The sequence below is a fragment of the Somniosus microcephalus genome, chromosome 11 (genome assembly GCF_052327205.1).
Source record: "Somniosus microcephalus isolate GS21.2 chromosome 11, FLI_Smic_1.0, whole genome shotgun sequence".
Lineage (NCBI taxonomy): Eukaryota > Metazoa > Chordata > Chondrichthyes > Squaliformes > Somniosidae > Somniosus > Somniosus microcephalus.
In genome coordinates, this window is record NC_140997.1 from 217,302,889 (window position 1) to 217,328,870 (window position 25,982).

General features: G+C 42.1%; 1 protein-coding gene across 1 annotated transcript in view; it reads left to right on the forward strand.

The window, feature by feature from the left end:
- The window catches only part of celsr3 (cadherin, EGF LAG seven-pass G-type receptor 3), a 383,004-nt gene that overhangs the window by 169,989 nt on the left and 187,033 nt on the right, over positions 1 to 25,982 (forward strand). Inside the window, exons 6-9 of the mRNA XM_086001957.1 lie at positions 11,890 to 12,047; positions 15,027 to 15,190; positions 23,434 to 23,559; positions 24,470 to 24,639. Coding sequence (XP_085858083.1) covers positions 11,890 to 12,047; positions 15,027 to 15,190; positions 23,434 to 23,559; positions 24,470 to 24,639 — 618 coding nt within the window. The remainder of the gene's footprint in view (positions 1 to 11,889; positions 12,048 to 15,026; positions 15,191 to 23,433; positions 23,560 to 24,469; positions 24,640 to 25,982) is intronic.

The following is a 25,982-nucleotide window of genomic DNA, read 5'->3' on the forward strand; positions in this document are numbered from 1 at the left end:
TCCTGACTTGGAAATATATTGCCGTTCCTGCATCGTTGCTGGGGCAAAATCCTGGAACTCCCTCCCTAACAGCACTGTGGGAGTACCTTCACCACACACTGCAGTAGTTCAAGGTGGTGGCTACCACCACCTTCTCAAGGGCCATTAGGGATGGGCAATAAATGCTGGCCTTGCCAGCGAAGCCCAGATCCCATGAACGAATAAAAAAAAATAGAGGGAGGAAAAATGGAAGGAAATCATCATTAGACTTCTGTCCTATACTTTTTCGGCATTTGGCCGAAAGCTGCATTGTTTGTGATTGCCTGACCCCGCTTCAGCTGTAAGAAGTGTATGATACTGAGAAAAATTGATAGAAAGCTGAGGGAATCATACATACCTACAAAAAGAACCACTCCAACACAGCAAAACAGCAGTAGGTCATTTTGAAATAGGTCTGTATGCTTAAAAGTTTAAGATTGTTGGACACTCCTAGCTCTTACGACTGTGTGTATGATTTTGAACCAGAATATTATTAGTTCATATTTCCAGGGTGCATGAAAACTATCTTGATCACAGTTCTCCACGCTTGCTTCAATTGGATCTTCTGGCAGCTTTTGCCTTTGTCTCGAGTAGCTTATGTAAATGAGATATTTCACCCTGAGGAAGGGAAAGCTGGAATTGTCAAACTTATCCTGCTTGAATTGCAGCTTTTACCAGCTGTCAGTTGCAGATTGGCATTGTTGCTAGGGCACCAAGAAAATTCCCTGCCCTTTTCAAATGGGATCTTTTAGATCCACCAGAACATGTAGATGGGGCCTCTTTAAACACCGGGGGCTTCATTTCAGAAGTTAGTTACTAGGAAATCAAGTGCCTTATATGTATTGTGTTGAGGATAGAAACATAGAAACATAGAAGATAGGAGCAAGAGTAGGCCATTTGGCCCTTCGAGCCTGCTCCGCCATTCAATGAGATCATGGCTGATCATCCAAATTCAGTACCCTGTCCCTGCCTTCTCCCCATATCCCTTGATCCCTTTAGCCTTAAGAAATATATCCAACTCCTTCTTGAATATATTTAATGAACTGGCCTCCACCGCCCTCTGTGGCAGAGAATTCCACAGGTTCACCACTCTCTGGGTGAAGAAATTCCTCCTCATTTCAGTCCTAAATGACTTACCCCTTATCCTTAGACTATGACCCCTGGTTCTGGACTCCCCGGCCATCAGAAACATCCTTCCTGCATCTAGTCTGTCCAGGCCTGACAGAATTTTATAGGTTTCGATGAGATCCCCTCTCAACCTTCTAAACTCCAGTGAGTATAAGCCCAATCGACACAATCTCTCCTCATAGGTCATTCCTGCCACCCCAGGTATCAGCCTGGTGAATCTTCGCTGCACTCCTTCCATGGCAAGAACGTCCTTCCTCAGGTAAGGCGACCAAAACTGCACACAATACTCAAGGTGCGGTCTCACCAAGGCCCTGTACAACTGCAGCAAGACATCCTTGTTCCTGTACTCGAACCCTCTTGCTACGAAGGCCAACATACCATTTGCCTTCTTAACCGCCTGCTGCACCTGCATGCTTACCTTCAGCGACTGGTGCACAAGAACACCCAGGTCTCTTTGCACTTCCCCTTCTCCCAATCTATTGCCATTCAAATAATAATCTGCCTTCCTGTTTTTGCCACCAAAGTGGATAACCTCACATTTATCCACATTATAGTGCATTTGCCATGTTTCTGCCCAATCACCCAATCTGTCCAAATCGTACTGGAGTTTCACGACATCCTCCTCACAGCTTACCCTCCCACCCAGCTTTGTGTCGTCTGCAAATTTGGAGATATTACATCCAATTCCCTCGTCCAGATCATTAATATATATTGTGAACAGCTGGGGTCCTAGGACCGATCCTTGCGGCACCCCACTAGTCACTGCCTGCCACTCGGAAAACGACCCGTTTATTCCAACTCTTTGCTTTCTGTCCGCCAACCAGTTCTCTATCCAAGTCAATACCTTGCCCCCAATCCCATGTGCCTTAATTTTGCATGCTAATCTCTTATGTGGGACCTTATCGAAAGCCTTCTGAAAGTCCAAATACACCACATCCACTGGTTCTCCCTTATCTATTTTACCAGTTACATCCTCAAAAAATTCCAGTAGATTAGTCAAGCATGATTTACCTTTTGTAAATCCATGTTGACTTTGTCCGATCCTGTCACTGCTTACCAAGTGCTCTGCTATTACATCTTTTATAATAGATTCTAGCATTTTCCCCACTACCGATGTCAGGTTTACCGGTCTATAATTCCCCGCTTTTTCTCGACCACCTTTTTTGAATAGTGTGGTAACATTAGCTACCCTCCAATCCATGGGTACTGTTCCAGAGTCTATCGAGTTCTGGAAGATGACCAGCAATGCATCTACTATTTCTAGGGCCACTTCCTCAAGTACCCTGGGATGTAGATTATCAGGCCCTGGGGATTTATCGGCCTTTAGTCCCATCAATTTTCCTAACACCATTTCCCTACAAATACTGATTTCTTTCAGTTCCACCCTTTCATCAGGCCCTATGTTCCCCGGCATCTCTGGGAGGTTATTTGTGTCCTCCTTTGTGAAGACAGAACCAAAGTATGAATTTAGTTGGTCTGCCATTTCTTTGTTTCCCATTATAAATTCCCCTGATTCTGACTGTAAGGGACCTACGCTTGACTTCACCAATCTTTTTCTCTTCACATATCTATAAAAGCTTTTACAGTCAGTTTTTATGTTCCCTGAAAGCTTACTCTCATATTCTATTTTCCCTTTCTTAATTAATCCCTTTGTCCTCCTTTGTTGAATCCTAAACTGCTCCCAATCCTCAGGATTATTGCTTTTTCTGGCCAATTTATATGTCCTCTCCTTGGATCTTATGCTATCCCTAATTTCCCTTGTTAGCCACGGTTAAGTCACCTTTTTTGTTTTATTTTTATGCCAAACTGGGATGAACAAATTCTGTAGCTCATCCATTCGGTCTTTGAATGTTTGCCATTGCCTATCCACCGTCAACCCTTTGAGTGCCATTCCCCAATCAATCCTATCCAACTCGCTCCTCAGACCATCGTAGTTTCCTTTATTTAAATTGAGGACCCTAGTCTCTGAGTCAACTACTTCATTCTCCATCTTAATGAAGAATTCGATCATATTATGATCGCTCAGACCCAAGGGGCCTCGTACAACAAGATTGCTAATTAATCCTTTGTCGTTACATAATACCCAGTCTAAGATGGCCTGATCTCTGGTTGGTTCCTCGACATATTGGCCCAGAAAACCATCCCGTAAACACTCCAGGAATTCCTCCTCCACAGTATTGTTACTAATTTGGTTGGCCCAATCTATATGTAGATTAAAGTCACCCATGATGACTGCTGTGCCCTTATTGCACGCTTCTTTAATTTCCCTTTTAATGCCATCCCCAACCTCCACCTTACTGTTGGGAGGTCTATATACCACTCCCACTAATGTTTTTTATAGGGTGCGAAGCATGTTATGCAATCTGATTTCAGTCTTGCAAATGGATCAAATCACTGCAAATTCAAATTGGATTTGTTTCCAGTTTTGCACAGCACTTTTATGGATAGCTTCCCCCCCACCCCCCCCCCCCCAGATTGGACCAGAGGCACACATGTATTTATTTGCAACAAAGTACTCTTGCCCACATAATCGTGTGGTGGGGCCATTGCTGCGCAGAATGATTGAGCGCCTACATTAAATACCCGGGTGACTGTATTAATATAAGAAATTGTTCCCTTGAGTGCTGTCCTATTCAAGGCCAGAACCATTATTATACAATAGAAAATCGAAAAACAAACGAGCAAAAAAAAAACTCAAGTCGAAAGATTGAAGCAAAAGCAGAAAGTGTTGGCCGTGCACAGCAGTTGGGGCAGCACGAATGAGAAATATGTGTTAACATTTTCGGTGTAACCTTTCGTTACAACAGCTGAAACATTCATTTGTATTTCTCTCCGATATTGACCGACATGCTATCTATTTCTAGTGAATCATAAGATTTTACAGCACAGAAGGCCGTTCGGCCCATTGTGCCTGTGCCAGCTCTTTGAAAGAGCTATCCAATTAGTTCCACTCCCTTGCTGTTTCCCCAGAGCCCTACACGTTTCTCCCCTTCAAGTATTTATCCAATTCCCTTTTGAAAGTTACTATTGAATCTGCTTCCACCACCCTTTCAGGGAGTCTTTTTCAGATCATCATAACTCGCTGCGTAAAAAAAAATCTCCTCAGCTCACCTCTGGCTCTTCTGCCAGTTGCCTTGAATCGGTGTCCTCTGGTTACTGAACCTTCAGCCGGTGGGAACAGTTGCTCCTTAATTGCTCTATCAAAACCCTTCATAATCTTGAATGCCTCTATTAAATTTTCCCTTAACCATCTCTGCTCTCAGGAGATCAATCCCAGCTTCAGTCCAAAGATGTGCGGGTTAGGTTGATTTGGCTATGATAAATTGACCCTTAGTGTTAGGGGATTAAATACATGGAGTTACGGGGATAGGGTGGGATATGTGTCGGTGCAGGCTCGATGGGCCGAAATGGCCTCTATCTGCACTGTGGGGATTCTGTGTTCTGTGTTCTCTAGTCTTTCCACACAGCTGAAAACCCTCCTCCCTGGTACCATTTTAGTAAATCTTCTCTCCACTTTCTCCAAGACCATGACATCTTTCCTAATGTGTGGTGCCCAGAATTGGACACAGTACTCCAGCTGAGGCCTAACCAGTGATTTATAAAGGTTTAGCATTACTTCCTTGCTTTCTTGTTTTGACGGTTTTTGTTTCAGATTCCCAGTGTTCGTGGTTTTTCTCTCTATCTCTTCTGGTTGATGGTTTGCAGATCATTGCACTGAAGGGAACCATGAAGCCCCTTTCTCTGCCGAGTTAGGAGCCAACTTGTGCACATTTTAACAATAGATGGAAGAAAAATATCTTGATCACAGTTCGCCAGTCTGTTCGGTTATACAGCATTCTCACTTAATAGCATTACAGATGTTGACACCCTCTCAAACTTTGTGCACAGTCTTTGTTCGGAGATTTGTCAAAGGAAGTATGAAGATAGTTTGAAGGCTGTGCCACTATAACATTATACTAACACAGATCCCTCACCAGCAACTCAAGTCATGAGCTGGGCTAATGATTGCACCCTAGGGCAATATTTCCATTTCCTCCCTGATGTGGGAGGTTTATTAACAAGTAGGTTGCAGCAGTACTAGCGGGCTAATGCTTTCAGGAAATAACGGCCCCATCTGGATGCAATCAGCTCATCTTTCTCGAGCACTAAAATTAACTTCTACAGCTTTATACAAGAATTTGCAGGTGATTAGAAAATCCACTGGATAATTTAATTTTCGCATAGCTGAAAATATGTCTACAGTGGGGCAGGAGCTCTGTTTTGCATTCTCATTCTATATCGAAGGTAGACAAAGAGGAGAGCAAGGGAAAGAGAATGAAGTGGATAAAAGATACCTACATTAAAAAATCGACATGTATGTAGGAAAAGAATAGAGAATAAAGGGCGATATCTCCTTGCGGACTGCATGGTTACCACAGGTAAAAGCATTTGCTTGAAAACTCACATACATGTTTGTACAATTTGGGGAATATTGGAATAAGTGACCAGCTTCAGGAAATAAGAGAAGGGGAGAGAATTGGAGGAGGAAAAAATGCCAGTTTGTGGAAAGCCCATTCAAAATAAACATAAAAAGTAAACATTAATTTAAACTCTTTAATACTCTGTGTTGCATAAATCATTGTGGGAGGTGAGGTAATGTTCCTATTAATGTTCTATGAGGTATTCAAAAGTGTTTGTTCTGTGTATTAGTGTTTTTTATATCACCACCTCTTGCCATGAGAAATTGCTCTTGATTAATTGTAATTAATTTACTGCTTTCATAAAAAGGGTGGAACTGTTCCCTCATGTTCTCTCCTCAGCTCTATATATGGAGCAATCTGGTAATATATTATGAAAGGACACCACCTAGGGAATCCGTGAGATAGCTATTTTTCGCAACCCAGTGTCTAGCCTTTATGTTTACATAGGATTACATAGGATATACAGCACAGAAACAGGCCATTCAGCCCAACCAATCTGTGCCGGCGTTTATGCTCCACTCAAGCCTCCTCCCGTCTTTCCTCATCTAAATCTATCAGCATAACCCTCTATTCCCTTCTCCCTCATATGCTTGTCTAGCCTCCCCTTAAATGCATCTATACTATTCGCTTCAACCACTCCCTGTGGTAGCGAGTTCCACATTCTCACCACTCATTGGGTAAAGAAGTTTCTTCTGAATTCCCTATTGGATTTTTTGGTGACTATCTTATATTGATGGCCTCTAGTTATGCTGTTCCCTACAAGTGGAAACATTCTCTCTGTATCCACTCTTATCAAAACCTTTCATAATTTTAAAGACCTCTAGTAGGTCACCCCTCAGCCTTCTTTTTTCAAGAGAAAAGAGACCCAGCCTGTTCATCCTTTCCTGATATGTATACCCTCACATTTCTGGTATCATCCTTGTAAATCTTCTCTGCACCCTCTCCAGTGCCTCTATATCCTTTTTATAATATGGCGACCAGAACTGTACGCAGTACTCTGAGTGTGATCTAACCAAGGTTCAATACAGGTTTAGCATAACTTCCCTACTCTTCAAATTCTATACCTCTAGAAATAAACCCTAGTGCTTGGTTTGCTTTTTTTATGGCCTTGCTAACCTGTGTCGTAACTTTTAGTGATTTGTGTATTTGTGCTCCAAGATCCCTTTGTTCCTCTACCCCAGCTAGACTCGCACCTTCCAAGTAATAAGTGACCTCCCTATTCTTCCTATGTCCTATGTCCTTCCTACCAAAATGTCTTGAAGCCAGCTAGCTATTCATTCTGCTACTTGTCCCCTGACTCCACATTCTCTGACCTTGTTCATCAATCTATTATGAGGTGCCTTATTGAAGGCCTTTTGAAAATCTAGATAAATTACATCTACTGTATTACCATTGTCTACTCTCTCTGTTACCTCTTCAAATAATTCAATGAGGTTGGTCAAGCAAGACTTTCCCATTTGAAATCCATGCTGACAAATCATTACTATATTTTTGGTTACTAGATGTTCTTCTATTTTCTCCTTTAGTGGGGATTCCATTATTTTTCCTACCACCGATGTTAAGCTGACTGGTCTATAATTTCCTGGACATGTTCTATCCTCCTTAAATATAGGTATTACATTAGCTATCCGCCAGTCCTCTGGCACTAAATGAATTATTAAATATGTGTAGTAATGCCTTTGCTATCTCTTCCCTAGATTCTTTTAAAATGTGTGGATGCAATCCATCCGGACCAGGGGTTTTATCCTCTTTGAGTTTGATTAGTTTATTTAATATATCCCCTGTTTTTATTTTAAGTGTACTTATCTCATTACTAATCTCAACGTCTAATGTCATGCCCACCTGCTCTTGTCTCCCTGGTAAGTAGTGAAACAAAATAATGATTTAATATTTCTGCCATCTCTGTATTGTTACCTGTGCTATTATCCTGTCTATCCCTTAATGGCCCTATTCCCATCCCAACCTTCCTTTTTTTATTGATGTGCCTGTAAAATATTTTACGATTTTGTTTTATGTTCCTTGATAAGTTAATTTCATAGTTCCTCTTTGCCTTCCTAATTGTTTTTTTGACTTCTCTCCTAATCTCTTCATATTCTCCCTTATCATGCACTCCTCTACTGTCTATGTACTTAATATATGCTCTTTCCTTACCCTCAATTGTTCCCTTATGGCTTTATTCATCCATGGAGTCTCATTAGCGTTTAGTTTGTTCTTTCCTTTTAGCAGGATATATTGTTCCTGCACTCTGCTGAACACTGTTTTAAAATGTTTCCCATTGCTGTTCTACATCATTGTTTGCCAATATTGTTGCCCATTTTATTTTCCCAAGTTCTATTCTCAGCCACTTATACTTATGTCCTTCTCAATTATCATCTTAAAGCGTATTATATTATGGTCACTATTGCTTAGATGTTCCCCTACCTTTACTTCTCTTATCTGCTCTGGTTCATTCCCCATTACTAGATCCAATAGTGAATCCTCCCTGTTGGGCTTTTTACATATCGGGTTAGAAAGGAATCCAGTACACATTGTAGGAACACCATTCCCTTATCCCCTTTACCTACCTCTTCTGTCCAATTAATATCAGGGTAGTTGAAATCCCCCATGATTATTACTCATTTTTACTCATTTCCCTAATTTGTCTGCGTATTTCTTCCTCCACCTCCCTGCCACTGTTAGGTGGTCTGTAGACTACACCTATCAGTGTGATTGCTATAGGGGGGGAGGAGCTAAACACGATCAAAATCACTAAGGAAGTGGTACTCGGTAAAATAATGGGACTCAAGGCGGATAAATCACCTGGACCTGATGGCTTACATCCTAGGGTCTTGAGGGAAGTGGCGGTAGGGATTGTGGATGCATTGGTAATAATTTTCCAAAACTCCCTGGACTCCGCAAAGGTCCCGGCAGACTGGAAAACTGCTAATGTAACGCCCTTATTTAAAAAGGGCAGTAGACAGAAGGCTGGAAACTATAGACCAGTTAGCCTAACATCTGTGGTAGGTAAAATATTGGAGTCCATTATTAAGGAGACAGTAACAGGACATTTGGATAATCATAATTTAATAGGACAAAGTCAGCATGGTTTTATGAAGGGGAAGTCATGTTTGACAAATTTGCTGGAGTTCTTTGAGGAAGTAACATATAGGGTGGATAAAGGTGAACCAGTGGACGTAGTGTATTTAGACTTCCAAAAGGCATTTGACAAGGTGCCACACAAAAGATTATTGCTTAAGATAAAAAATCACGGGATTGGGGGTAATATTCTGGCATGGATAGAGGATTGGCTATCTAACAGAAGGCAGAGAGTTGGGATAAATGGTTCATTCTCGGACTGGCAATCAGTAACTAGTGGTGTTCCACAGGGGTCAGTGCTGGGTCCCCAACTCTTTACAATCTATATTAACGATTTGGAGGAGGGAACCGAGTGTAACATATCAAAGTTTGCAGATGATACTAAGATGGGAGGGAAAGTAGTGAGTGAGGAGGACATAAAAAACCTGCAAGGGGACATAGACAGGCTAAGTAAGTGGGCAGTGATTTGGCAGATGGAATACAATACTGGAAAGTGTGAGGTTATGCACTTTGGCAGGAAAAATCGTAGAGCAAGTTATTATCTTAATGGCAAGAAACTGGAAAGTACTGAAGTACAAAGGGATCTGGGGGTCCTGGTGCACGAAACTCAAAAGGTTAGTATGCAGGTGCAGCAAGTGATTAAGAAGGCCAATGGAATGTTGGCTTTCATTGCTAGGGGGATAGAATATAAAAATAGGGAGGTATTGCTTCAGTTGTACAAGGTATTGGTGAGACTGCACCTGGAATACTGCATACAGTTTTGGTGTCCATACTTAAGAAAAGACATACTTGCTCTCGAGTCAGTACAAAGAAGGTTCACTCGGTTAATCCCGGGGATGAGGGGATGGACATATGAGGAGAGGTCGAGTAGATTGGGACTCTACTCATTGGAGTTCAGAAGAATGAGAGGCGATCTTATTGAAACATATAAGATTGTGAAGGGGTTGGATCGGGTGGATGCGGGGAGGATGTTCCCGATGATGGGTGAAACTAGAACTAGGGGGCATAGTCTTAGAATAAGGGGCTGCTCTTTCAAAACTGAGATGAGGAGGAACTACTTCACTCAGAGGGTGGTAGGTCCATGGAATATGCTGCCCCAAAAAGCTGTAGAAGCTACATCATTACATAAATTTAAAACAGAAATAGACAGTTTCCTAGAAGTAAAGGGAATAAAGGGTTATGGGGAGCGGGCAGGAATTTGGACATGAGTCTAGGTTCGGATCGGTCATGGCCCTGTGGGTAGCGGAGCGGGCCCAGGGGCCGTGTAGCCTGATCCTGCTCTTATTTCGTGTGTCTAATTCTGTTAGATTCAGGAGATGGTTCTGTGATAGTAGATTGGCGGTTAGGATCAGATCAGCCATGATCTTATTGAATGGCGGAGCAGGCTCGAGGGGCCGATTGGCCTACTCCTGCTCCTATTTCTTATGTTCTTATGTTCTTATCTCTAGCCATATGGATTCTATTTTTGTCTTGCTGATTTCTGCGGCACTTTTTTCTACTGCCATTATATTATCCCTAATAAGTACAGCTACTCCACCTCCCCTTTTTCCCCTCTCTCTTTTCTAAATATGTTATACCCTGCAATGTTTAATTCCCAGTCCTGATTTTTCTGTAGCCATATCTCAGTAATCCCTACTGTGTCTGGTTCCTTGCAATGCACAATTGCCTCCAGCTCCCCTGTTTTATTACGGACACTGTGTGCATTGCTGTACAGACAGTTTAACTCATTTTTAATAGGATTTCCTCTCATTTTATGTTTAACCATCTTTTTAGACTCCTGTTCTATAACTCTATTTATTTCCTTGCCATCAATGTCCTCCCTTACTTTATTCTTTCTTATGTTCTCTTTTGCTCTCTTTTCCTGTTTTGTTTATAATTAGGCTGGTTATGTTTCTTGTAGATCCCTCCCCCCACCGTACTAGCTTAAACCTTTGCCACATCCCTGTTTACCCTTTCCGTTAGGACACGGGTCCCATCCCCGGTTCACGTGGAACCTGTCCCATCGGTACAGCTCCTACCTCCCAGAACTGGTGCCAGTGACCCATGAAAAGGAACCCCTTTTTCCCATGCCAGCCCTTTAGCCATGTGTTAATTCTCCTGATCTGTCTGCTTCTATGCCAATTTGCACGTGGCTCAAGCAATAATCCAGAGATTATTACCCTCGAGGTCCTGCTTCTTAATTTAGAACCTAACTCCAGATACTCTTTCAGCAGGACCTCCTCCCTGTTCCTACCTATGTCGTTTGTTCCAACATGGACCACGACAACTGAATTTACCCCCTCCCTTTCCAAGTTACTCCTATCTCCAGCCGCCGTGCGATATCCCTTACCCTGGCAACACACCCTTCGGGATTCTCGTTCTTGGCTGCAGAGGACACTATCCCCCTAATTATAGAGTCCCCTATCACTACCACATTTCTATTCTCTTTTCTCCCCCCCGGACAGCCTTCTGAGCCACGGTGCCTTGGTCTGCATTGTGGCTGTCCTCCCTGCAGTCTTTCTCCTTGTCCTCACAGGTAGCGAGTACTTCGTACCTGTCGGACAGGACCAGTGTCTGCGGGGCCTCCTTCTTAACCTCTCCTAAATCCCCACTACCCGGCTCTCTAGCAGTCACACATTCCCCTTCCTGAACCTGTGCTTTCCTCTGGGGTGTAACTGCATTCTGGATAAAACTGTCCAGAAATTCCTCCCCCTCCCTTATGTGTCAGAGTGTCTCCAACTCGCACTCCAGCTCAATGACTCTGAGCCGGAGCGATTCGAGATGGAGACATCTCCTGCAGACGTGTTCGCTCGGGACAGTCTTGCTGTCCGCAAACTTCCACATACTGCAGTCCAGACACACAACATGCCCTATCATATATTAGTCTAGCCTTATTTTATTTATTTAATTAGTTACAGTCTTTATTCAACGATTATTTCTAGTTATATTAATCAGTGTAACTAGTTAAGTTATAAATTTAATACAGTACTTTACAGTTTCCATGCACCTTATTTAAACCACTGTCCTAGTTTAGAGAAAAGAGAAAAAAAACCTTAATACTCACCAACCAATCACCTACCTGCTGTCCCGTGACGGCACTCCTTGTTTTTTTGGAAATCGTTGAAGGTTCGGCCGTCGCTGATGCTGCGTCCAATAAGTGCTGCCGCCGCTTATACCGCCTCCAATTCCAAATATGTGATTATCTTGTTTATGTGCATTCTTCTTTCAGCCAAAAATTGGGTCATTAGGAGTTGCACAAGGTCCCTCAGAGCAGAAGGTGGCGATCTTAACAGTTGATGACTGTGACACCTCCATTGCTGTCCGTTTTGGGGATGATATTGGAAACTATTCATGTGCTGCAGAGGGTGTACAGTCCAGCTCCAAGAAGTAAGTGTGTAAAATATGCCAGTGAACATAACTGATGTTATACAACGTCTTTTTGGTGTAAACAAATGATGAGTGGTTGGTGGTTTACGCCCCCATTGAGAGATTGTTGGTCAAATGCTTTTTAAACCATCTGCTCCAACGTTGTGTCCTGTTTGTGTCTGATTATTTAACTTTTTTCTCACTAATGTGCTGTGTGGCATCGCTGTGTGTGTCACTCCAAGTCCCTCAATAAATCTGTACTGAGAACTATGGCAAAAATCAACAAGAAAAATCATTTTTAAAATTCATGATGCTCCTGTTGTACTGATGATGAGTGTTCCCCTTCACAGTGGTTTGGGTGATTTAATTTAATGCCCAAACTCCCCTGGATCGCCTATAAAGTTGCTCATGGTAGTTTGAGGATACACTGTTTTGTAATGTATCCCTCTGGAACCCCAGTGACAGCCTTGACTCCAACGTGTAGCAGAGCCATGCAAAGCCGAATGCTATTGATGGAAAAATGGTCACTTCCAAAAACCTCAGCTGATCTTCCAGCAGAGAAGAAAACAAACATCTGTCTCAATAATATTGCAGGTTCATTAAAATCTCACACATTTAAATATATTCCCTGTATTCTGCAATCTAACTCCTGTTTCAGGTTGCCTTTAATTTGTTTAGGGCCCACCTCTATTTCTCAGCACAAAGGCACAGTCTAATCCAAAGAGAAAAGCTTTATTCACAATTTCTTCCAGAAACTCTTCCAAAAAGGATTTTCAAATCTTACTCGAATCTACATCAAAAAATCCCTGTGCAATCAGCAATATCTTTCCAGGTCCCTAAATGAACAAAGGGCAAATTGGAGCACGAGCTCTCCTGCCCTTCAATCCTAGCAGTCTTCCAAACAGCACATGTGAATTTTTACCTGCAGACTGGAAAATTATGTTTCTCACATGCTGGAAGGCGCAAGAATTTCAAGAGGTTCATCTTAGCCAGCTTTTGGATGTTTTTCAATTCAACAGATAAAGCCTCCAGGATTGGATTAAGCTGTTTAATCCTTTTTCCATGATAGAATTTCCCTTGCAAAGAGACCTTGGGTATACGGTCTAGCAAGTCAAAAATCCCAGACAGCACACGGTTTTCATTTGACTTGAAGTGGCAGCTGGCGAAGAGTAGTGAAGTAGCAGCATTAACCACAAGATAAAGTCTATTAATGTTCAGCTTGTGAAATTTTGCCCCGTTCCCTTAATAGTTGATTTCTGTCTAATTTTCTGGAGCAGGACCAACAATGGCACATGCCTCCCTGTGGTAGCATCTCCTGGAGCCTAGAGACAGCAAACCTCTGTTATGAATAATGTTTAAAAGGAATAATGAATGCAATGAAACAATTATGAGAAGTCTCACAGGGAGTAATGTATTTGTACTTTGTTTCAGACTCCAGTATAGGTCTACAAGAGACTGCGGGGTTGGGAAGATTCTGGAGTTTTAATTGCAATAGCACCATTTATACAAAACAAAGTTTAATGCTTTTTTATACTGAGCTCTCCTTAATTGAAGTTCATTGTGGGCGGTAGCGTAAAACAAGCGATAGCGAATCAGCGGCCTGTTTCACACTCTGCCAGCTTTCTTTTCCTTTGGCTAAATCGGGCGGTGTGGGCTGCTGATTCGCTGTCACCCATTTTGTGATACTACCCAAAATGAATTTCACCCTATGAATTTGAATTTGTTACCTCCATACTAACCTCCACATTATTTTCATAAGAGGAGGCAGAAACCCTCATCACATTTCAAAAGTACTTGGATATGCACTTGACCTACAGGGCTACGGACCAAGAGCTGGAAAGCTGGATAGCTCTTTTTCGGTCGGCACAGACACGATGGGCCAAATGGCTTCCTTCTGTGCCGTAAATTTCTGTGATTCTATGAAGGTCGTCTAGCTGGCTTCTAAAAATAATAGGGTTGCATTTTTATAGTTGTTGTAAGAGACTAATAAAATAGTTCTTCTTGAAGATTGTCAATTAGTGCCAAATTAGGGGCTAGGTATGTGATGTGGGCCCTTGTTCATTGGGAGCTGGGTTGAGACTGTCCCTACTCATTTTATATAGGACCCTTACACTCAGCAGATAGAGATGACTTTCATCCCATCATTCTGGGCTGGATTTGAACCCATATCCCAGAGGTGAAGGGCCAGTGCCTATCCCGTTGCACCACCCAGTTCCCAATTATCATTTACTCTGGCTTCATTTTGTTTTATTTATTGCTGATGACATAAAAAATTGCCTTATTTGAGTATTCTGAAGACTTAATTAAAGAAACTAACTTGATAGGTCATTGAACTGACCGCGCACAGAAGATGAATTCCAACATACACACTTGAAATAACGTGAGAAGGACCTTGGGTTAATGATGGCCAGTGTTGATTCTTTTTTCTCGTACTGTTAGACCCAATAATTCCTCAATACCAGTTTCTCTCATGTCAACAGTACTGACTGTTCAAGCAAAAGTATCCCCAAGAGATAAACAGAAATAGACCAAGTGGTGTTAGAAGATCATAATTCTTAAATGGCTTTTAGAAAAAGTACCAGTAGGGATATTCACCCGTAAAAATCTACTAAGTTGCTGTTACTGGAATAGATTTGTCTTCCCATAACAACTTTTGTACTGATAATGTACTAGCATGTGCTGTTTGTGTAGTGCTAAGATGCTTGGTGACTCTTTTGAGACCTGGCCTTCCACCAATTTTGGATTACCTTTCAATTGTATAACATTTACTAAGCAATGATTTCCAGTAAGTGAATTTCTTTTTCTGAAGTTTCAGAAACCTTGAGATTTCATTGAACTCAACTCAAGCTTGGACTGTTATTTGTGAGGTTACTAGAATCCCTAGACTTCATAACTGCTTTGTAACTCGGTCTCGCAGCTAGCTGTCAGTGTATATACGTATGTAGCTTATTCCTCAAGTAAAGTATCCTATAATATTATACATTTGCCATTTACCAATAGGTCCTTGGATCTCACCGGTCCTTTACTGCTTGGGGGTGTCCCAAACCTACCCGAGAATTTCCCGGTCGTTAACGGGGAGTTTGTGGGGTGTATGAAAGAACTTCACATTGACAACAAGCGTGTTGACATGGCAGCCTACATTGCCAATAATGGCACCTTTCCAGGTAATGGAGGTTATGTGCTTCTGATTCTTGTTGGTTGACGTTGCATTTGTACGTGTGGGGTATCTCTCTCTCTCTTTCAATCTGTGTGCACAGTCTGTATAAAAGATATGTTATTTTCCTCAAAGTGTTTAGCATTGCATTTTGAGTCACATGATAGTCATGTTCATGGATTACTGGTACTTGTACTGATGATTTTAATAAAATGATAAGATATATATAATTATCAGGGCTAAGATGATGTAGATCTGTTGCTGGGACATATTTCTCATGTGCCTTGTGACAGCTAAACCCTGATAAGTGTTCTTGTAAAACATTCCTCTCACCATATTTATTTCTCTGAAGTGTAGAATAGAAGAACAGATACCTGAAAGAAATGGGGCTTCAATTGAGATCATTCCTTTGACACCCTAAAATTGGAGATGGAAGCTTGAGCATTTTTTTATAGTCTTCAACCGCCCTCCTTCCCCCCCCCCCCACCCAAGAATAAATTAAAACCCATCTGTAATCCCGTTCAAGTATTTATTATTCTTTCATACATAGTAAAGCGGATATAATCCATTGAATAAAAGCTATTGGGATCAAGTATAGGGAGTCAGTATCAGGTTATATAATAAAGAGCTGGAAGGAGTGCTAGGGAACCTGTTAAAATTGCAGCACGGAGTGTATGGCAACATCAAAGAGCAACATTTAAAAATAGGCAATGAAAAAGTTAATTAAAATGGTTTAAATGAATTGCTCAGAACAACTGATATTTAATATCACTTGTACTGGTGGTCATTTGTGACCCTGTTTGACCTGAAGGATAATTATGAGCACTGGCAGATTGCAGGGTGACATGATTTATATCACATGAATAACTTGAAATAGTTATAAATGAATTATAGTCAGCGCCACAAGAGATGTATACATCAACAAATTGTGTTTATATAACATCTTTAACAAAGAAAAGCATCCCAAAGGCACTTCACAGGCATGAGGAAAATGAATGCTGAGGTAAAGATGCAGAGAATGCCAGAGAGCGGGACCTAGGCAGCTAAAAGGACACAGTTGCCAATGGCAACAAGAGGGTGAATACACAAGAGGCTGGAGTCAAAGGAATGGAGAGTTTTGGGGGTTGTTGGGCTGGATGACACAGAGATAAGATTTTGGGATCAGCAGCCAATGTAAATCAGTGACAACCAGGGTGCTGTGCAAGTAGGACTTGATCCAGGATAGGCTACAAGCAGAAGAGTTTTGGATGAGCTGGAATTTATGGAGTGTGGAGGATGGGAGGTCAGTAAGGAAACCACATGAGTAATTAAGCCTGAAGGTGACAAAGGCATGGATGAGGGTTTTAGAGGCAAATAGGGTAATGAAGAATCATAGAATGATACTGCACAGAAGGAGGCCATTTGACTCTGAAAGGGCTATCCAATTAGTCCCACTCTCCTGCACTGTCTTCATTGCCCAGCAATTTTCTTTCTTTTCAAGTATTTATCCAATTCCCTTTTGAAAGTTACTATTGAATCTGGTTCCTACACCCTTTCAGGCAGTGCTTTCTAGATCATAACAACTCGCTGCGTAATTTTTTTCCTCATGTTGTCTCTGGTTCTTTTGCCAGTTACCTCAAATCTGTGTCCTCTGGTTACCGACCCTTCTGCCACTGGAAACAGTTTCTCCTTATTTACTCTATCAAAACCCTTCAAGATTTTGAACACCTCTATCAAATCTCCCCTTCGCCTTCTCTGCTCTAAGGAGAACAACCCCAGTTTCTCTAGTCTCTACATAAGTAAAGTCTTTCATTGCTGGTACCATTCTCGTCAATCTACTCTGCACCCTCTCTAAGGCCTTGAAATCCTTCCTAAAGTGTGGTGCCCAGAATTGAACACAATACTCCAGCTGAGGCCTAACCAGTGTTTTATAAAGGTTTAGCATAACTTCCTTGCTTTTGTATTCTATGCCTCTGTTTATAAAGCCAAGGATCCCATATGCCTTTTTAACAGCCTTCTCGACTCGTCCTGCCACCTTCAAAGACTTGTGTCTGTACTCCCCCAGGCCTCTCTCTTCCTGCACCCTCCTTTAAAATTGTACCATTTCGTTATATTGTTTCTCCTCATTCTTCCTACCAAAATGAATCACGTCACATTTCTCTGCATTGAATTTCATCTGCCATGTGTCTGCCCATTTCACCAGTTTATGTCCCCCTGGAGTCTGTTACTATCCTCCTTACTACCACATTTCTGAGTTTCGTGTCATCTGCAAACTTTGAAATTATGCTCTGTATACCCAAGTCCAGGTCATTACAGGAAACTTTGGTTTATCCGGAGGTTGTATGTCCGGAATACTCGATCTAACGGCAAAAATCAGGAGCCGTTTTCTATAAGTTTTTTTAGTTCTCGTTCTTTTTTTTTCCCAGTCAGGCACTGCAAGGTCTGTAGCTATAGCAACAGCTTCAGCTAGAGACGCTTGCAGCTGCCTCTTTAGAAGCTGTTGCTAAGCAACAGTGTTTGTTGTCAGATACGGAGATGAAAACCTCCGTATGCTTCAACATTAACTTTGTATGTCCGGCAGTTTTGATAGATCGGCAACACGCCGGTCCCGTCGGTGCCGGATATCACAAAGTTTCCTGTAATATATATCAAAAAGAGCAGTGGTCCCAACACTGACCCCTGGAGGACACCACTACACACTTCCCTCCAGTCTGAAAAACAACCATTCACCACTACTCTCTGCTTTCTGTCTCTTAGCCAATTTTGTATCCACTGCCCCATTAATCTCTTGAGCTTCAATTTTGCTAACAAGTCTATTATGTGGTACTTTATCAAACACCTTCTAGATGAAGTGTGAATTGCGCTGGCAGAATGAAAGACAGCTGCCATGTGGGAGGGAAGAAAAAAAGGCACAAACTATTTTTACTATTTGTGAGTTCCCTTTTATGTTACCTGCTAGTCTATTTTCGCACACGCTCCTTGCCCCTCATTTCCTTTTTCAGTTCTCCCCTGTCCTTTTTGTGTTCAGCTTGGTTCTCTACTGAATTACGAACCCAACATTTATCATAAGCTTCCTTTTTTCTGTTTCATTTTAATCTCTCTATCTTTAGTCATCCAGGGAGCTCTGGCTTTGAATGCCCTTCCTTTCCCCCTCGTGGGAATGTGGCTAGTCTGTACCTGAACTATCTCCTCTTTGAAGGCCTCCCATTACTCATTTACTGTTTTACCTGCCATACTTTGATTCCAATGCTCCTAGGCCAGATCCCTTGTCAACTCACTGAAATTAGCCTTCCTTCAGTTTAATATTTTCACATTTGATTTTTTCTTGTCCTTTTTCATAACTACTTTAAACCTAATGATATTGTGATCACTGTTTTCCAAATGCTCTCTTGCCCCACTACATTCCCAGAAGTAGTTCCAGCGCTACTCCCTTCCTTGTTGGGCTGGAAACATGCTGATCAAGAAAGTTCTCGTGTACACATTTCAGGAATTTCTCTCCTTTTTGCCCTTTACACTGTTATTTTCCCAATCTATATTAGGATAATTAAAGCCCCCATTATCACTACTCTAAGGTTCTTGCATCTTTCTGCAATTTGCCAGCAAATTTTCTCCACTGACTCCTTCCCACTAGTTGGTGGCCTATTCTGGGGGAGGTTTAAACTAAAATGGCAGGGGGTTGGGAACCTGAGCAGGGAGACAGAGGAAAGGAAAACAGGGATAAAAGCAAAAGATAGGAAGGAGAAAAACAAAAGTGGCAGTCAGAGAAATCAACGGTTTAAATCAAACGTGGCCACAGTAAATAATAATTCTAATAGGTCTAAGAGCGTTAAAAAAAACAAGCCTGAAGGCTTTGTGTCTTAATGCGAGGAGCATTTGTAATAAGGTGGATGAATTGGCTGCGCAAATAGAGGTAAACGAATATGATTTGGTTGGGATTACGGAAACATGGCTCAAGGATGGCCAAGACTGGGAACTCAACATCTAGGGGTATTCGATATTCAGGAAAGATAGGCAAAAAGGAAAGGGAGGTGGGGTAGCATTACTGGTTAAAGAAGGGATTAATACAATTGTAATGAAGGATATTAGCTCTGATGATGTGGAATCTGTATGGGTAGAATTGAGAAATACTAAGGGGGAAAAAACATTAGTGGGAGTGGTATATAGGCCTCCAAACAATAAGGCGGAGGTTGGGGCTGGCATTAAAAGGGAAATTAAAGAAGCGTGCAATAAAGGCACAGCAGTCATCATGGGTGACTTTAATCTACATATAGATTGGGCCAACCAAATTAGTAACAATACTGTGGAGGAGGAATTCCTGGAGTGTTTACGGGATGGTTTCCTGGACCAATATGTCGAGGAACCAACCAGAGATCAGGCCATCTTAGACTGGGTATTATGTAACGAGAAAGGATTAATTGGCAATCTTGTTGTACGAGGCCCCTTCAGTCGGAGCGATCATAATATGATCGAATTCTTCATTAAGATGGAGAATGAAGTAGTTGTCTCAGAGACAAGGGTCCTCAATTTAAATAAAGGAAACTACGATGGTCTGAGGAGCAAGTTGGGTAGAATTGATTGGGGAATGGCACTCAAAGGGTTGACGGTGGATAGGCAATGGCAAACATTCAAAGACAGAATGGATGAGCTACAGAATTTGTTCATCCCAGTTTGGCATAAAAATAAAACAAAAAAGGTGACTCAACCATGGCTAACAAGGGAAATTAGGGATAGCATAAGATCCAAGGAGAGGACATATAAATTGGCTAGAAAAAGCAATAATCCTGAGGATTGGGAGCAGTTTAGGATTCAACAAAGGAGGACAAAGGGATTAATTAAGAAAGGGAAAATAGAATATGAGAGTAAGCTTGCAGGGAACATAAAAACTGACTGTAAAAGCTTTTATAGATATGTGAAGAGAAAAAGATTGGTGAAGTCAAGCGTAGGTCCCTTACAGTCAGAATCAGGGGAATTTATAATGGGAAACAAGGAAATGGCAGACCAACTAAATACATACTTTGGTTCTGTCTTCACAAAGGAGGACACAAATAACCTCCCAGAGATGCCAGAGAACATAGGGTCTAATGAGAGGGAGGAACTGAAAGAAATCAGTATTTGTAGGGAAATGGTGTTAGGAAAATTGATGGGACTGAAGGCCGATAAATCCCCAGGGCCTGATGGTCTACATCCCAGGGTACTTAAGGAAGTGGCCCTAGAGATAGTAGATGCATTGCTGGTCATCTTCCAGAACTCGATAGACTCTGGAACAGTACCCATGGATTGGAGGGTAGCTAATGTTACCCCACTATTCAAAAAAGGTGGTAGAGAAAAAGCGGGGAATTATAGACCGGTAAGCCTGACATCGGTAGTGGGGAAAATGCTAGAGTCTATTATAAAAGATGTAATAGCAGAGCACTTGGAAAGCAGTGACAGGATTGGACAAAGTCAACATGGATTTACAAAAGGTAAATCATGCTTGACTAATCTACTGGAATTTTTTGAGGATGTAACTGGTAAAATAGATAAGGGAGAACCAGTGGATGTGGTGTATTTGGACTTTCAGAAGGCTTTCGATAAGGTCCCACATAAGAGATTAGCGTGCAAAATTAAGGCACATGGGATTGGGGGCAAGGTATTGACTTGGATAGAGAACTGGTTGGTGGACAGAAAGCAAAGAGTTGGAATAAACGGGTCGTTTTCCGAGTGGCAGGCAGTTACTAGTGGGGTACCGCAAGGATCGGTCCTAGGACCCCAGCTGTTCACAATATATATTAATGATCTGGACGAGGGAATTGGATGTAATATCTCCAGATTTGCAGACGACACAAAGCTGGGTGGGAGGGTATGCTGTGAGGAGGATGTCGTGAAACTCCAGTACGATTTGGACAGGTTGGGTGATTGGGCAGAAGCATGGCAAATGCACTATAATGTGGTTAAATGTGAGGTTATCCACTTTGGTGGCAAAAACAGGATGGCAGATTATTATTTGAATGGCAATAGATTGGGAGAAGGGGAAGTGCAAAGAGACCTGGGTGTCCTTGTGCACCAGTCGCTGAAGGTAAGCATGCAGGTGCAGCAGGCGGTTAAGAAGGCAAATGGTATGTTGGCCTTCGTAGCAAGAGGGTTCGAGTACAAGAACAAGGATGTCTTGCTGCAGTTGTACAGGGCCTTGGTGAGACCACACCTTGAGTATTGTGTGCAGTTTTGGTCACCTTACCTGAGGAAGGACGTTCTTGCCATGGAGGGAGTGCAGCGAAGATTCACCAGGCTGATACCTGGGATGGCAGGAATGACGTATGAGGAGAGATTGTGTCGATTGGGCTTATACTCACTGGAGTTTAGAAGATTGAGGGGATCTCATCGAAACCTATAAAATTCTGTCAGGTCTGGACAGACTAGATGCAGAAAGGATGTTTCTGATGGCCGGGGAGTCCAGAACCAGGGGTCATAGTCTAAGGATAAGGGGTAAGCCATTTAGGACTGAAATGAGGAGGAATTTCTTCACCCAGAGAGTGGTGAACCTGTGGAATTCTCTGCCACAGAGGGCGGTGGAGGCCAGTTCATTAAATATATTCAAGAAAGAGTTGGATATATTTCTTGAGGCTAAAGGGATCAAGGGATATGGGGAGAAGGCAGGGACAGGGTACTGAATTTGGATGATCAGCCATGATCTCATTGAATGGCGGAGCAGGCTCGAAGGGCCGAATGGCCTACTCCTGCTCCTACCTTCTATGTTTCTATAGTATACACGCAGCAGTGTAATAGCTTCTCTATTTTCCCTTAATTCTAACCAAATAGCTTCTGTCTTTGAACCCTCAAGTATATCATCCCTTTTTAATGCAGTAATAGTTTCTTTGATCAATACTGCCATTCCACCCCCCTCACCTTTTTTTCCTTCCCAGCTGTCCTAAATAGATTGTAGCCAGCAATATTAAGAGCCCATTCCTCCTTGTTTAAGCCAGGTCTCCGTTATTGCCAGTATATCATAATCCCATGTGGCTACTTGTGCCTGCAGACTCACCAACCTGATTTACCACACTCCAGGCATTTACACACATGCAGTCTAAATCCATTTTAAATCTGCCTTGCATTTCCCCCCTGTCTGATCCCTCCTCTTTCTGAACTGCTCTTCATTCTAATGCTATCTGTCTCTCCCAGTCCTCTGTCCACCATGTATCTCCTCTCTATTGCTTCATCCTGGCCCACCCCCCTGCCAAATTAGTTCAAGCTAACGATAAATGCAGAGGCAAAGATAAATGATATGCAATTTAAAGTCGACAGTCTTTATGATGGAGAGGGTATGGAGTTCAAAACTCATCTCTAGGTTGAACAGGAACCCCAGGTTACAACAGTCTATTTCATCCTGAGACAGAATGGAGTCAATGGTGAAGGAGTGGTGTTTGTGGTGCATGGCCGAAGACAGTAGCTTTGGTCTTCCCAGTGTTTAGCTGGAGGAAGTTGGGACTCTTCCAAGGATGGCTGTCAGGCAAGCAGTCTGACAGCAGCATCGAGGCAGTAGAGGGGTCAAGTGGACTGTTTGCGATGTAGAGGTGTCATCAGTGTACATTTGGAAGATGACCTATCTCTGCTGATGACGTCAAGGGCCAGCGTGTGGATGAGGAAGAGGAGGGGGCCGGATGAGGAAGAGGAGGGGGCCAGAAGAGGAGGGGGCCGGATGAGGAAGAGGAGGGGGCCGGATGAGGAAGAGGAACGGGCCAGGGATGGATCCTGGGCGGTAGCAGTGGAGGGCGGGTTTCCAGCCATTGCACTCCACACTTCTTTAGTACTTCAGTTTATACCCTATGCAAGATACATCATTAAAATTAACATGGGAAAAGTTTAAAATAAAGCAGAAAATGTTGGAAATATTTTGCAGGTATTAGCATTTGAGAGAGAAAACACAGGTTAAAATTTTGGATAGCGACTCTTCATTAGAACTGAATAATGAAATGATAAAAAAGTTGGATAGAAATGTTAGCTTTAAATGGGAACTAAATTGATGTGCAGATTGCATAGTTGTTCTAGTGCTGACGCAGTGAAACATTTTATCCCTCGCCATGCTATGATGTAATTTTCAGTAAATATGAAGAGGCGGTGAGAGGACCATAGTACAATGCAGCATGCAGTTCCATTATCCCTGGATCACAACCCAGATGTTACAATTTGAAAGATCTGTGTTTTGACATGTCTTCCAAATAGTTCCAGCTATTTCTGTAATTTTGTGTCACACTGATTCTTAAACTCTGGGTTTCTGATGGGTCCCACGATCTTCCTCAGGTTGCAATATGAAACAGCCATTCTGCGATTCAAACCCATGTAAGAACGGAGGCACGTGCATGGTTATCTGGGAGACCTTTCTCTGCGAATGCCCTCTGGGGTTTGGAAGCAAGGACTGTGGACAAGGTAAGCCATGGCTGAGCGATTACGGCATTGTGTGGACAAGAAAGGCAGAGTCAAATAATCAGCATTTGAATTTTTTTTTAAGGGTTTGTTTTTGTAACAACATTTCTATTTTCAGACAGCCGAGCCTGTCAAACTTGCACTGTGGGTTCCAGTGTTTTAAACCAACAACATGCTGCAGACTGAAGCAATCATGTTCATAGAAGCAACAGCTAAAGAGTTTATACACATCCCTGGTGGCACAGTTCACTGAGGCATTAATGCACCGTGGGATAGAGCTGCAAGATATGACTCTTCCAAACTATAATTTCCTAACCTATTGCTATTGCACATTTCCTGGCAGCGACCTAGCTTAGTATTGATGGGGCTGGAAATAGGTCATGCAACTGTCCTACTAGTATGGCATGGGGAAGGGGGATTGGGGATCAATAGAATTGAGTGTTTGCAAAATTTGATTGGGTACAGAATGAGTCTGTACATTATGAAACGCTCTTAAGTGTAAGGTGTTCTATTATTTGAAACAAAGGTTTGATACAAGCCTTTTAACATGTTTATAAAAAGGCTTGTATAATAAAAAGCATTATGCCTTGCATTATATTCACTGTAGTGATTGTATTTATCTGTATACCTCAATGTCCCTAGTACTAATACACATTTCCTTTGTATTGTGGGGTCTACATTTCAGCATGTCTTCTGGTATCCTGTATCATAAATATATGGCTCACAATTTCTATTGTATTGTTGAGGTCTTTTTCACTAACACACAAATCTCGGAATATCTCTTGTGACATCCAGGTTACTAACGCATACCTCATCACTGAACCTGCATTGTTGAAGTATTTTCCTGAGAACATATAGTCTGTAGTGGCAATCTTGTCATTTTTATTTCTCTTTCCTGTGTGTTTCTTTGCAGTGATGCACCATCCTTACCATTTCCTTGGAAATAGTTTGCTATCCTGGGATTTTAAGAATGAGGTGAAGATCTCTATTCCATGGTTCCTTGGGCTTATGTTTCGAACACGTCACACTGAGGCCGTGCTGGTGCAGGCTCATGCTGGACAGTACACCACCATTGTCTGCCAGGTATTATATCATAATGTGCTTCTGCCATTCAATCCAGAGCTCTTTCACTTCATTTACAGTCAGCTTTGGAGAGAGTGCCCATGGTGCCAATGGCTCCATGGGTACAGAGGCAAGTAGTTTACCAAAGTTCATGTTGGCCAGATATTCCTACCTGCATATATGCTCACCCACATACCCAAGAAACCACACACATCATCATTAGTTCTCTCTGTCACATGTGCACTCATGTCCACACATATACATACATCCCTAACTGTAAAACTGACACTGGCCCTTGTAAAAAAGGTTTAGCAGCTGCACTTTTTGATGTTGTCCCTTAATCAGTTTATCTATGTTAAAAGCATAGGTTGAGAACTTCAACCCATCTAATGTTCTAAATTAATTGTCCCTTTCTTAGGATTAGTGACAGAAGAATAGGTACAAATTAAATAAACTGGGAATGGTAAATCAGGAGACATGTTCTCTCTGCCTGCAGATGTGACATCTTTACAGAGCGACATTGTGAGAAATGTGAGAAGCCTACCTGGCCTTTCTTCGGGGTATGCTTGACATGCACACAGGCAGGGTGGTGTTCTCGATGCCTGCCTGCGTGCAAAGAGGATGGTTTCAAAGAGCCCTGGTCTTTGTGCGAAGGCAGATAATCGAGGAGTAGCTGGCCTGTGAGTGACATTGCTAATTAGTGTAACTTTTGAGCAGATTGCCCAAACTCTCTCCATTTAGGACCCTCACAGCTGTTATTGAGAGGAAACATTCTTCTCAATAATCTGGACTTGATTTAAACCCATGTCCCTGAGATGGATAGAATAGTGTTCAAACAGATAATTCTGCAAGTTTCCTGCAGATAAATGGCTTTACATTTTATTCTTGCCTGGGGTTTTCCCCTCACTTTTGTGTTTTCAGCCCTTGGTGACTTTAAATGTAGTCTTTATGTTAAGTATGTAATACTGTAAGTTTATTTAGGGCACCAGGACTGATGCACACATATACAGCTGTGAAGTTCCCTTATTGTGTCTACAGTGCTAACACACATGTTCACATGTATTACGGATTTACATTATGAGTGCACAAATTCACACTTCAGTTTGTGCCTTGTGTCCTAGAATCATACAGCACATAGGGAGGCCATTCGGCCCATCGTGCCTGTGCCGGCTCTTTGGTAGAGCTATCCAACTAGTCCCACTCCCCCATTCTTTTCCCATAGCCCTGTACATGTTTTCCATTCAAGTATTTATCCAATTCCCTTTTGAAAGTTACTATTGAATCTACTTCCACCACCCTTTCAGGCAGCGCATTCCAGATCACAATAACTTGCTGTGTATAAAAAAAATGTTTCCTCATGTCAC